Source organism: Lolium perenne, chromosome 2 (assembly GCF_019359855.2).
Source record: "Lolium perenne isolate Kyuss_39 chromosome 2, Kyuss_2.0, whole genome shotgun sequence".
Lineage (NCBI taxonomy): Eukaryota > Viridiplantae > Streptophyta > Magnoliopsida > Poales > Poaceae > Lolium > Lolium perenne.
This window is the reverse complement of record NC_067245.2, coordinates 35,225,862-35,239,232: the sequence shown is the minus strand read 5'-3', so window position 1 is coordinate 35,239,232 and position 13,371 is coordinate 35,225,862. Positions and strand designations below refer to the sequence as shown.

General features: G+C 45.5%; 2 protein-coding genes across 7 annotated transcripts; one reads left to right on the top strand and one right to left on the bottom strand.

Moving 5' to 3' along the window:
* LOC139835983 (uncharacterized) lies at positions 1 to 1,393 on the top strand. Its single transcript, XM_071825965.1, has 3 exons — positions 1 to 307; positions 393 to 545; positions 954 to 1,393. The coding sequence occupies exons 1-3, from the start codon at positions 107 to 109 to the stop codon at positions 1,338 to 1,340; spliced, it is 741 nt and encodes a 246-aa protein (XP_071682066.1). The 5' UTR covers positions 1 to 106; the 3' UTR covers positions 1,341 to 1,393.
* On the bottom strand, positions 1,133 to 9,593 carry LOC127331783 (uncharacterized). 6 transcript variants are annotated; one of them, XM_051357976.1, is made up of 9 exons: positions 9,372 to 9,591; positions 9,219 to 9,282; positions 8,703 to 9,132; positions 8,422 to 8,475; positions 5,156 to 5,215; positions 4,588 to 4,647; positions 3,477 to 3,575; positions 1,920 to 2,313; positions 1,133 to 1,605 (listed from the first exon to the last, which is right to left on the bottom strand). In XM_051357976.1, exons 3-8 carry the CDS (start codon positions 9,117 to 9,119, stop codon positions 1,921 to 1,923), a joined length of 1,083 nt encoding a protein of 360 aa, XP_051213936.1. In that variant the 5' UTR covers positions 9,120 to 9,132; positions 9,219 to 9,282; positions 9,372 to 9,591; the 3' UTR covers positions 1,133 to 1,605; position 1,920. The 6 variants fall into 6 exon arrangements, with proteins under 6 accessions (XP_051213936.1, XP_051213933.1, XP_051213934.1 ...); XM_051357973.2 differs by having other exon boundaries at positions 4,588 to 4,650; positions 9,372 to 9,590; XM_051357974.1 differs by having other exon boundaries at positions 1,133 to 1,598; positions 4,588 to 4,650; positions 9,372 to 9,590.
* Between the last annotated feature and the right edge of the window lie 3,778 nt (positions 9,594 to 13,371).

Here is a 13,371-nt window from a genome sequence, read left to right as displayed (position 1 = left end):
AGAGCATCTGGACCTCGAGTACTGCTATGATATACGTTGCTTAAAGCTATCACATCTTTTGTCGAAGCTTAATAGACTGGACGTGTACAGTTGCAAATTGTTGCAGATGATAGAATGCAGTGCTCCGAAAGTCTCCATCCTCAATTATGATGGCCCCACAATACCTATCTTTCTCGGAGGTTCTTTGCAAGTGAAGAAAATGCAGATGACAAGTACCGATGTGCCTAACCTGCTCCATTATGCTAGTACCAAGCTTTTATCCATTGCGCCAAATGTCGAAACTCTTTTTCTGTACTCACTTTATGAGGTTAGTGTTATCTTTCATGTACCAGTTCAGTAATTTGTTGACCTAAGCTATAAATAAGTTTAATCTTTGGGCATTTTTTTTTCAGAAAGTCAATACACAAATGGTTTTGGGTAAATTCCTGCACCTCAAGTATTTGGAGATAAAGCTTTTCATACCAACTCGTTCTCCAGATTACGATTTCTGCTCTTTGGTTTCTTTTCTTGATGCTTCTCCCAACTTGAAGATGTTTGTTTTGCGTGTAAGTCATTCTCCATTTCTCAATACTTTTTTTTATGCGAAATAATTATTAGTAGATTATACCTTGTCTTGATTATAACTAGACAGATTAGCTCGGCCCTTCTTCATTTTTATTTGGTGAACTATCATGTACTTTTTTCTTACAAACTATTTTTGTCACATCAGTTTTATGCAGTAGATACAATGAATTACTACATTAACTGTGAATCGGTGATACCTTACGCATTACCTTAGTAAACTCAATCTTGCTAAGAATCAACTGTTCTTGGTGTTACTTTTCTGTATGGATGCCCTTCATCCCAACTCTTACGGTCAATTGATTTACTATAATGTACTTAAAAATGGACTAACAATATTATGTGACAAAGTTTTGCTTAAGAAACTGATATCGGGAAGTACATCCATGCAGGTAGAGGTGCCTACCATAGAATCTGGTTTTATACCTGGAGTCAAAATTGGCGAAGACTTCTCATTGGCAGGTTGCATTCGGAAACACCGCCATGACAAGCTCAAAAGTGTGATTATCAATGGCTTTCGCCCCTGGAAGACCATGATTGAACTAACTAGATGTATTCTTGGTTATGCGACTTCACTAAAGCACCTTATTCTGGACACCACCAACGGGTATCATAGGAGGAAGTTTGCCAAGTGTTTTCCTTTGGATAAGGATACAGTTAACGAAGCCCGAAAGGCTGTTGTGGCTATCAGGACATACATCGAGGGGAAAGTTCCCCCAACAGTAAAATTTAAGGTTCTTGAGCCCTGCAACTGCAGTAAGTGTGTGGTTCCGCTGTAATGCTGTATGGATAACGTTTTTTCATCTGTTTGAAAATGTCACCTCGTCTCAAACACGCTACCTATGGCTTGAGCACACAAGCGCAGTACTCGGATGCCAAAGGCAAACAACTAGTAATCGCCTTGCTCTATAAAAATCTTCTGCTACGCTGCTTCTGTAGATGCCAAACAATATAGAAAGCAGTTGCCATCGGCACATTCTTCTAGGTCCAGGCACACGACTAAAAATGTGTTGCCACCACCCTCAATTGGTTGTCACCTGAAAACTAGCCGACGCCATGGAAGGTTTAGTGATCTTTACTATACTCCTTCCGTAAAGAAATGTAAGCTGTATTTTCATTTGCTAGCACAAGTATTTGGCAAAATATTTACTCTATCTATGTATTTGATAGATTTGAAGTTACAGTCACATGTACTTGTGCTCATGGCATCAATTTTAGTCTTCACAAATGAAAAAAATAGTTTTCAGATATGTGTACTTAATCGATGCTATCAGCGGCCGGAGCACCCTCCGTCCACAGATATGTGTACCCTGGAGCTAGATGTCCGTTTATTTGAAGACGGAGGGAGTAGTAAATACCTTAGGCGAGGACGATGGCAGTCATGTCAGCGATGTTAGACACAATCTGATCCAGCACCTCGTGTAGCTGTGTGGACAGTCGACTAGGTAGGATGGAGAGCCACACGATGCCGAGTCCCTTTCTTTGGCAGGCAATGACGAGCGTGTGGGCGCGGCGGAAGGTAGCGAGGAGCTTCTCCAGGGCGCCTCTCATCGCCGGCTCGTCCGCCATCTTTTTACCCTCGAGCTGCGACAGGAGGGTGCTTACTTTGTTCACAAGCTGGCCAATCTCAAGGCACTCGTCATTGTTCTTGAAAACCGCCCCCGCCGCTTCTTTGATGTTGCCGGCAACTTCAGCAATTCTGTCTACCAGGCTGCGCGGTTGATCAGCCATCAGAGCACCGCTACAAACAGCCTGTAATGTTAGTGTTTATTAATATTAAGACTGATTTAAGTACCAATGACTACTTAAACTGACCAACTGTATTGTACCATGCCTACACTAAATATATATATTTGGGATAACTGTATGACATGTACCTTAGTGCTTGTATCCAAAGAACTTGGCATTCGTCATACAAAAACAAATTTGGCATTAAATTTTACTTAATATCTTATAAATTGTTAGTAATAAAAATTAATATGTTTGACTCGGAAAACTCTGAAGTTTTCTCAGGAGCCCACACACTCAATTTTCAAAACCTAATTTCATACATCCAAAAAGTCCAAAGAAAAAAATCTCACGCGCAGATGACTTAAATTCAGATTCCAAGTTCCATGAAAATAGCAGTTGATTTGTAAATTGTGCAGAAATAACGAACTAAAACATGTTATTCCATCTCTTAACTTTTTTTCCCGCTCAGACCTCAAATCAATTATTTTTTCCAGATAAACTTCACCACACATGTATCATCTAATATTTACATCGCCGATTTATTTTTGGGTTCAAAAGTTTCGGTTGCTAGAGTGTCAACATTGTATGGTACTCGGTGTGGGGGGAAACTCAATGTGTGTGTGAGCATGCGCGCCGTATTATGGGTTAAATGATCATGCTTTCTATCTACTTTTCATGATTCCTTCACTTATGCGTGTGTTTTTCCTTTTAAAAGAGAAAAAACTAAATAAAAAAACACGATTCCTTCATGTGACTGACCCGTGCTCTACACATGGAAATAGAACCAATCCTTGACCTAAGCCATATCCCAAGGTCCAACATAATTTTTGATGTATAGAACGGATCCTATGGTACCCTTTGTACATACATAGCAGATGCTCTTGCATTGTAACTGTATATACTCTCTCCGTTTGTAAATAGATGTCTAAGATTTATCTGAATCTGCATGTATATCTAGATGCTATTTAGACGTCTGAGATTTATATAAATCTAGATGTATCTAGACGCTAAATCTATTTATAGACAGAGGTAGTAGAAGAAAATGGCAATTGGCAAAGCCATGCAATGACCATGTTGGTTTCACATACTTGCAAATGTAAGATTTATGTGGTGCACATTCACTTTTAATTAAACGCGTAAGTAGACAGACTCGTAGCACGAAGGAAAGATATGGAAGACTTTACCATCGTCGATGTGTGGTTACTCTCGGCCCTAATCCTCTCGAATATTATGGTGTAGCTCTCTGCCGAGTTCGGAGCGTCCCATTCTCCAAACGCGGGAGCCTAGAAATTCAAAAAAAGTTACATGTCATGTATTGTGGGGTATGCTACAGTAGTAGTCCCATATTGTATATAGATGCATACACGAAAATATAAATTCACTTTTGATCTTAGGTAGATATGCTCTGTTTACCGAAAACACATAATTTTAAATGTGAAAATAAATTCTAAAAAATATTTCGCACGTACATATCGATATTTTATGTGAGCATGTAAAGTTTCCAGAAATAAAAGGATAACTTTTGAAAAATAATATCTCCTACAAACCTTTATTTTAGCACCGATTTAAATAAAGGAAGAACATGCAACCTAGAGCCAAAACGTTGCTCCCATGCATATAGACATACTTACAAATTAGAATGGAAGTTGTACCCGTAGGGGTGGGTCAATTCTACGTGTGCTTGCATTATATGTTAATTTGACAACGAATTTCAAGTTGTGTAGATATGACTATTAAGGATATATATAACAACCTGCATGTTTTAGCAAGTGCACAGTCAGGTTTATATTAGAATTTGTTTATTCTATACTTATTCTTGACAGTACCACACATGTTTGTGTTACTCCCTCCCTCCAATCCATAATAGTGCCGCGGTTTTTTTATTTACATTTAACTAAAAATAAATTAAAGCCACAAGACTCATTATATATTGATCAAATGGAGTATTTCTTACAGATACTTTTAAAAAGTGATATATAAAGCTTGGCCTCTATACTATTGATTCATACACTCATATATTATTAGTTCTACATCAATTGATTAATACATCGACTACATAATCCTAAGCAACGTCAAGCATCGGTTCCCTACATAAAATTTTACAAAAAAAAAAAGAAACCCAAGGCTATCCAAATTGGACGTTTATCGCGTTAGTATCTGCACAATCCTATCACAAAACCTATGACCTACTTCATTAATCCCTAGGTCAAGTTGGTACATAACTTTCGAATATCATAATCACCATAACATAGTGGCGACATATTAGTGTACATATTTAATGAATTGTAGTCATACCTGCGATACCTGAGTCCGAGTCTGTTCTTTCTCGCTGGCTTCATCTTGATTTTGTTTTGACTTCTGGTAGTCAAGGATTTCAACATAATATCATTTATACATGAAAAAATGCACATAATCACACATTTCAGGGCTAGAGTGATATTCTAACTGCAACTTAGATGACTTTAAAACATGACGACTTAGTTAGGACTTAGGAGTAACGTCTAACAACCGTAATCATGACGATTATCCGGTTGATTAAAAATCCGATACATGGAGCTCACACGTAAGTATTAAGGACAAAGCTTGACATGAGCCGGCCTTGAGAAGTTGAGCTCAGCTTCATCAAGACCAAGATGCATAGCCAATAAATTTATGCATAGCCTGGTATCTTCTAGCGATATGGTCACCTTGTCTAGTTTGGTACACATGTGCATGCATATGTATGTCGAACGCTAATCGACCGGCTACTTGTTCTTATACATAAGTATGTAACTATCTAACATGATAATCACCATACAAACACAACTGGCGGCATATTAATGGAACAAGAGTAAGTAGATTGTACATATTTAGGCAAACATACCCGTGATGTCTGAGTCGTCTCATCTTTCTTGTTGGCTTCATCCTGATTTCGTTTCGACCTCTGGTAGTCAAGGATCCAGACATACCATCATTTACACATGAGGAAGTTACACCAAAACCCATATTCAGAGGCTGTTGTAACAAAGAACTACAGATTTAGAATATTTCAGTACATAATCTAGACTCAGGGTATTGACTAACAACTTCAATCACTGTCAGCTAGCCGAATGATTGAAGATCTGTAAGAGCATCTCCACTCGTCCCCCCGACGAGGCCCCCGAACGATGTTTTTTTCCATCCGGACGGCGAAATTCGGCCCAGTCGCGTCCCCGGTTCCTCGATTTCGTCCGGATTTGGGCCTAAATTCATCCGGCGATCCCAGGCCATCCCCGCCCCCCCGGGGAGCTCTCGGGGACTCCGGACGAAACAAAAGCGCGTGAAACGGCGGGGGAACTTCCCGCGCGTCTGGTGGCCCCAACTTGTCGGCCAGAGACACCGATCGTCGTCCTCATCGCATCGTCTTCCGCGCGCTGTAAAAGCCTGCCGCCGGTCAGCATTCGCCGGCCGCGTAGCATCCACGCGGCGAGTTAATGCCGTCGCATCGGCTTCCGCGCACGCATCGTCTTCCACGCGTCATTAATCGCCGCCGCCGCGCCGCGCCCGCCGCGCCCGCCGCACCGCGCCCGCCGCGCCTATTTAAGCCACTCCGCTCGCCGCGACGCCCCTGCTCCACTCTTCCTCCATCCTCCCTCCCCTGCTCCACTCTTCCTCCACCTCCAACGATGTCGTTCTCCGACGACGACGGCGCCGCCGCCAATGGCTTCCCCCGCCGGTCGCTCCACCAGTGGGAGGGCCACCTCCTCCACCAGGCGGGGTACCCCTGCCCGCCGGACACGAGGCCTCCCGGCGGCGGGTGGAGGCTTAGTCGTGGCGGCGTACCAATCCCGCCGCCGCCTCGGGACGACGCCCTCGACGCCGCCATCGAGGAGGCGCGGCTCACAATGACGGACGAGGAGCGCACCGACCCACGCCACCACCCCGACAACTACACGCGGTGGAACTCCTACTTCCTCCGGCGGTGGGAGCGGGAGTTGGCGGCCTACGACGGCCCGCCGCCTCCGCCTGCGCGCAACAATGCCGCGGGACGCCGACGGTGGTGGAGCGCGCCGGGCCGGACGCTGGAGAACGTCCTCGAGCACATCGAGGGCGGGAACTTCCCCGTGCTGACGATGCCCCCTCCATCGAGGGCATCGGCGAGCCGCCGCCGGGGAAGCGTCTGGCAGCCACGCCGCATGGCTGCCAGCTCGTCGTCTTCCGGATCGGCGCCGAGGCCGTCCTTGGCGCCGGTGAAAAGGGAGGCGACGTCTCCGTCGACACCGGCGCCGGCGCGCGTCAAGAAGGAGCCATCTTCTCCTCCGCCGACCAGAGGGCGCAGCGGCGCCCTCGTCATCCGCGACCAACCCTCTTCCCCGCAGCGTGGGCGGAAGAGGAAGTCGGCGAAGAAGGAGGACGGCGCTGCCGCCGCCAATGCCGCCGCAAACAGGCTCGCCGAGGAGGAGGCGAAGCGCGCGGAGGATGCCGCCGTGGCGGAGGCGATCGCCAGGTCACTCAAGGACCTGGTGCCCGCCGACAACGCCCTCCCCGAGGACGCCGCCACAGGTGGTCGAGGCGCGGCGGGAGCGCCGGGAGGCGGAGCAGCGGCGAGGCTGATGGACCTGGCCGCCGCGCAGCAACTCGCCGCCCGCGCCGGCCGCGCCGCCACTCCAACCGCCGCCGCCGACGTCGCTCGCTACCGCCGGCCTGCGACACCTCCATCCGGCGTCGCCGTCCCATTCGTCGACCTCGAAGTGTCGGACGACGAATGGTACAAGCCATCCCCGCCTCGGTGGGGAGACGCCGGCCAGGGCAGTAGCAGCCAGGCCGCGCCGCCGCAGGTCGACGACGACGGCTCCGACGACGACGGCGGCGACTACACGGTGTTCTACCGCCATTTCGGCATGTAGAGCGCCGTGTTTTTAAATTAGCAGTTGAATTCTCCTAGCCGAATTCGAAATATAGTCGAATTCGGCCTCTATGTATAAACTTCGCCCGTTATATAGTAAATATCATTAAATTTAGTCTAAATTCGCCTGTTTTTAGCCGTAGTTTGTCAAGTTTCCGTTTTTCAAATTTGCGTCGTCGTCTTCGCCTGGGCACGAGGCTAGGAAACTACTCCTCCCCACGCCAAATCTTCCTCCAATCCAGACGAAAATTTAGCCGGATTTGAGCGTGGGGAGCGCCAACGAGTGAGGATGCTCTAACATGCGGCCCACATATAAGTATGTAAAGACAAAGCTCGGGATGAGCCAGCCTTGTGCTCAGCTTGACATGTGTAGACGTGTAGTTAGTAGACACTTCATCGAAAATGCAAAGTTGCACATGGGTTACGCTTGCATGGCTATAATATGTACACGTAGCATAGCGGAAGCGGAGTCCACATGTCTGGTAGTAGATATGATTCAATGTACTATTAATCGATCATATAATACGTCCGTTTAGACTCTATATATATGTACAGAAATTCAATTCGGCACATAGGAGCATATGCTCCTGCCACCCGAAAAACAATTTTGAAATGTCGAAAAAATTCGTACAAAAATTTTCTCACTTACGTATCGACATTTTACGTGCGTAGATCAAGTTTTACGAAAAACCGACATTTTTTGTGACTTGTATGAAAAAGAGAAACAAAACGTCTCGTACACAACCTTTTTCTACATCAAAATTTGTCTTTTTTACAAATGACACTCAAAATGTCGGTTTTCTGTGGAACCACTTTGTGAACGTGTAGAATTTCGAAATGTACCCACTAAATTTTGTGTTTAAATTTTTCAACATTTTGAAACTGTATTTAAAATGAAGTTTAACAACCGGGAGCATATGCTCCCGGGTGCCAAAACACCATTATAAAGTTAAGACACCTATTGTTAGTAGGACGAAATACTATGTATGTACAATATTCTTAATTACTACCTCCATCTCAAAATTTAAGGCATATATTTTTTTAAAGTCAAACCAAATAAAGTTTGACTAATTTTTAGAACAATCTATCAACAAATATAATATTTTGTAGATACCATACAAAAATATATTTAATTATCTATTTAATGATATTAATTTTATATTTTGCATGTTAATGATTTTTAGTAAAAGCTTAGTCAAACTTGATGTAGTTTAACTTTCTAAAAATAATATAAGCCTTAAGTTTTGGGATGGAGGTGCTACTACCTTTCGTACCCGACCTGGTGGTTGCAATGGACTGTGTGTACCAGGGGAGTAAATCTGAAAATTCCAAACACACATGTCAAGCATGGTGACAAACAAAATGTACACATAATTATATTAAAAGGCTATTGCTCCGGTGTGTACCATATTAAAATCAATGTTTTTAAGCACATAAAACAAAATATGCAGTAACCACATGGCATGTAGTATATGTGGTCTCAGATCTCAAGTCTAGAAAAAAAGTGCAGTAATGAACTTGGAATTTTTATTATTTATAACCAGACCTGTGGGGGCGGATGTGGAGCAGCTTCTTGAAATTTCCTGAGTAGTTGGTAGCTCATAATGGTCAACATTGCGTCCGAGCTTAGGTACGATATCCTCTGCTCCACCTTGCCTAACTGCCTGGAGAAATTCCCAGCGGTGCAATAGAGGCAGATGATGTTCCTCTTCTCCTGGCACTCCGTGACGACCTCAAGTGCCTCAGCGAGTATCCCATGGAGCGCCTCAAGCGCAGCCATCACCGCAGGGTCCTCCATCAAGTCCTCGTTATTCTCGTGGTGCGAGAGTGTTTTGTTGAGTACATCAACGCGGCTCTTAATGTGATGACAATCCTTCTTATTCTGGCGAGCCGTGGTGGCCGCCTCCTTGATCTTGAGAGCGACTTCGACAATCTTCGCTACGCTGCCCACTGCATCGGCCATCCTGGTCTGTCTGCCGATCCAATAAAATTAAATGAATATAAGCTGATGAAAAGAGGGAGAAACACACATTTGTTTGGTTAGGGTCGGACCTGAATCCTGATTGCTTGTTTCAGGAACCTGGTTTTGATCTGTCTGTTTGTAGTCCCACCTGCTTAATAAAGGTCTGGTTTTACCCGTAAAAAAAGATGATGAAAAGAGGAAGAAACTATGCTGATTCTCTTTCTGAAAACGAACAAAACAGCAGCAACCTACCTTGTTGGATCCTCAATTCTATTCCCTCCCAATCTCTTCCTCCAAGCTCACAGCAAGCCAGGCATGCTCGCCCCACGAGAACGAGCTAGTCCAATTTTTTGACACAAATGATGCATTTATCTGCAACGCGAGAGGGAGAGGGAGAGAGAGAGAGTGAAGAAGGGACGACTAGTGCGAAGTCTTCGCCGGAAACTGCGAGGAAATGGTCAGCCGGAAACATTATGACGAAATTGCAAGGACTATTTATTTTTTAAGTACACGAAATAAAATGGTTTACATAAAAACAAAATGTGCGGTAACCACATAGCAAGTGTGAAGCTATCGCAATCGCAAGTATAGAAAAAAAAATTAAATGTGCAGTGATGAAGTTTGCTTACTTTAGTTGATCCTTCAGTACCACGGAAATTGGCAATCTTGTTATGTACTCCCCCTCCCCAAAGGTTCGGCGCTCAAAATCTTGCCCAGCCACGGCCTCTAAAAATGGTTTTTTAGCCGGCGCGGTCTAACTTTGTATCCGACGCCCCCAAGCCGAACCCAGTAGAAATGGAGGCTAGCGGGGGCGCCGGCGTGCCGTGTGTTGGCGGGAACGACGCGTGAAAAGGCGCCGGAAATGCCTGCATGCTATGGACCCGCCCCATTAGCGTCGGCGGAGTCGTTTTTCTCATCGCCTTCCGCGCCCGTCAAAGGCTGCTCGCCTGCTCGCCTTCCGCGTCGAGTTGCGTCGGCGTTAATGCACATGCTCGTCTTCAGCGCCACCTGCTCGCCTTCAGCGGCGGTGTTTAATGCCCACCAACGGGCGTCCTCCGCACTATATAAACCACTACGCGCCTTTCTCGCCGCACATTCCACCTCGCCCTCTCTTCCTCCAAACCCCCTCCGCGTCGTCCTCCAGCGTCCCTAGCCACGGACCACCAAGACCAAGAGAGAGCAGGCGCCGCCGCCAACGGCTTCGGTCGTCGGTCCCTGCAAATCACCGAGGCGCGCGCCCCCTGGGACGCGCGCTACCCCGTCCCGCCGGGTATGCGTTGTCCGGGGGGGTGGGGGGGTGGGCGTTCAGCCGCGGCGGCTTGCCGGTGCCGACGGGACCGAGCGAACGGTGGCCATCTACGACCACTTCTGGGATCACCTGACAGCACGTATGGCCGAACTATCTATGAATCGCCGGGTTTCTATGAATTGTGTTAAATTTTGAAAATTCAAATATTTTAGTGTAGGGGCCGCGACTGGGAGGCGCCCAGCCCCTATTTCTATTTTGCAGCCGGTGACCCCCCCCCCCCCCCATATGGGCCCTAAAACGGCTGAGCCGGAGCCCATATGGGTGGGACGACTGGAGATGCTCTTAGTAGCTCATGATGCTACTGGAATTTGTTTCTGTTGAGTGTACACCAGTTTGGCGACAGTTTGAAGTTTGAAACTCGGAAAAAAGAGTTTTTGGTTTGAAACTCGGCAAGAGAGGTTTTGGTTTGGAACTCGGCAAAGGGGATCTTTGCCGAGTGTCAAATGAGAAAACACTCGATAAACTGTTACAAAACCGCACAAATAAAAGTAGATCAAACGAAGAATAAGAACACAGATTTTTACGTGGAAACCCAAAAGGGAAAAACCACGGAACGCACGGCGGCGTATCACTATAATTGGAGGAGTATTACAATACACTACAAGAAAAGTTGCCATGGACGACGCAGTTGAAGTCGCGCCGTGGTTGCTGGTGTACCATGGCCGACGATTTTTGGTCTCTCCGTTGTGCATGTCAAAACGTTTTTTTTCTCGTTTTTGAGGCCACCTAGCCCGACAAAAACGGCCAAAACGTGGCGTATGGTGTCCCGGTGCATCTCGAATTCTCGGGTTCGCCGGCCGAGTCAACGCAAATCCGCACCGCCGAGGGATGTAGGGCCCAGATGGCAGCCCCTCTGGCATTGTTTTTTTTCTCGATCGCGCCATCTCGTTCAACGCTCTCCGATCGAGCCGTTTACGATGCAGGATCATGGGTCCCGCATGTCATCCTCTATGAACCAAAATTCTTTCTATTCTTGGATTTTTTGACCCCCTGATTTCTGGCTACATCCTATTTCTTTTGATCCCTTGCCGCCTTGGAAACGTTGAGACCGCTGCTGCTAATTGGGACCCGCATGTCATCCTCTATGAGCAATCAACTTTCTTTTCTTGGAGTTTTTTTTGGCACCTCAAATTTGGTCACTTGCCTTTTTCTTTCGATCCCCTGCCACCTCTCAAACGGTGATACCGCTGTTGCTAAATGGGACCCGCATGTCATTCTCTATGTACTATAAAACTTTCTTTTCTTGGATTTTTTTGGCACCTCATATTTGGTCACTTACCTTTTTCTTTCGATCCCCTGCCGCCTCTCAAACGGTGAGACCGCTGCTGCTAAATGGGACCCGCATGTCATCCTCTATGTACTATAAAACTTTCTTTTCTTGGATTTTTTTCGGCACCTCATATTTGGTCACTTGCCTTTTTATTTCGATCCCCTGCCGCCTTGGAAACGTTGAGACCGCTGCTGCTAAATGGGACCCGCATATCATCCTCTATGTACAATCAAGTTTCTTTTCTTGAATTATTTTTGGCTCCTGATATTTGGTCACTTGCCTTTTTCTTTCAATCCCCTGCCGCCTCTCAAACGGTGATACCGCTGCTGCTAAATGGGACCCGCATGTCATCCTCTATGTACTATAAAACTTTCTTTTCTTGAATTATTTTTGGCTCCTCATATTTGGTCACTTGCCTTTTTCTTTCGATCCCGTGCAGCCTCTCAAACGGTGACACCGCTGCTGCTAAATGGGACCCGCATGTCATCCTCTATGTACAATCAAGTTTCTTTTCTTGAATTATTTTTGGATCCTGATATTTGGTCACTTGCCTTTTTCTTTCGATCTCATGCCACGTTTGAAACGTTGAGGAACCTGCAGGCTCATGGGACCCGCAAGTCATCCTCTATGTACTATAAAAGTTCATTTTCTTGGTTTTTTTTCACCCTCTGATTTTTGGTAATTTCCTTTTTCTTTTGATCCCCTGCCGCCTTTGAAACGTTGAGGACTCTGCTGGCTCATAGGTCCCACATATCAGCCTCTATGTACTATTAAGTTTCTTTTCTTGAATTATTTTTGGATCCTGATATTTGGTCACTTGCCTTTTTCTTTCGATCTCATGCCACGTTTGAAACGCTGCTGGCTCATGGGACCCGCATGTCATCCTCTATGTGCTATAAAAGTTTATTTTCTTGGATTTTTTATAACCTCTGATTTTTGGCTATTTCCTTTTTCTTTTGATCCCATGCCGCCTTGGAAACGTTGAGCAAGCTGCTGACTCATGGGTCCCGCATGTCATCCTCTACGAACAATAAAAGTTTGCTTTCTTGGAGTTATTTTTGACCCCTAATTTCTAGCTATTTGCCTTTTTCTTTTGATCTCCTGCCCCCTCTGAAACGATGAGGACGCTGTTGGCAGGTCGGTCCCACATGTCATCCTCTATGAACAATAAAAGCTTCCTTTGATGGATTTATTTTGAACCCCTAATTAATTTCTGGATATTTCCCCTGCCGCCTTGGAATCGTTGAGGATGCTGCTGCCTCATGGGTCCCGCATGTCATCCTCTGAGAACGGTAAATGTTTCTTTTCTTGGATTTTGTTGACCAAACGATTTTTGGCTTATTTTTTCTTTCGATCACCTGCAGCCTTTAAAACGCTGAGGATGCTGCTGCCTCATGGGTCCCGCATGTCATCCTCTCAGAACGAAAATGTTTCTTTTCTTGGATTTTTTACCAACAGATAGTTGATTTATTTTTTCTTTCCATCCCCTGCCGCCTTTAAAACGTTGACGACGTTGTTGGCTCATGGGTCCCCGATGTCAGCCTCCTCGTACAAGAAACATGTGATATCTTGATTATTTTGCAGACAATAAACCGTGTATTTCGCTCTGAGCTATTGCAAACGGATAAATTAAATCTTTATTTTTACATAAACAAACTTATATGTTGAATCTC

Bases quoted from the DNA above. Each gene is read 5' to 3' on its own strand.
- LOC127331783 (XM_051357973.2), bottom strand. From the start codon at position 9,119: ATGGCCGATGCAGTGGGCAGCGTAGCGAAGATTGTCGAAGTCGCTCTC. The intron at 8,476-8,702 runs GTCTGGTTATAA...TGGAATTTTCAG, and splicing joins CTCCACATCCGCCCCCACAG to ATTTACTCCCCTGGTACACA. The intron at 4,651-5,155 runs GTATGTTTGCCT...CTTGACTACCAG, and splicing joins AGACGACTCAGACATCACGG to AAGTCAAAACAAAATCAAGA.
- LOC139835983 (XM_071825965.1), top strand. From the start codon at position 107: ATGATAGAATGCAGTGCTCCGAAAGTCTCCATCCTCAATTATGATGGC. The intron at 308-392 runs GTTAGTGTTATC...TTTTTTTTTCAG, and splicing joins TTCTGTACTCACTTTATGAG to AAAGTCAATACACAAATGGT. The intron at 546-953 runs GTAAGTCATTCT...ACATCCATGCAG, and splicing joins TGAAGATGTTTGTTTTGCGT to GTAGAGGTGCCTACCATAGA.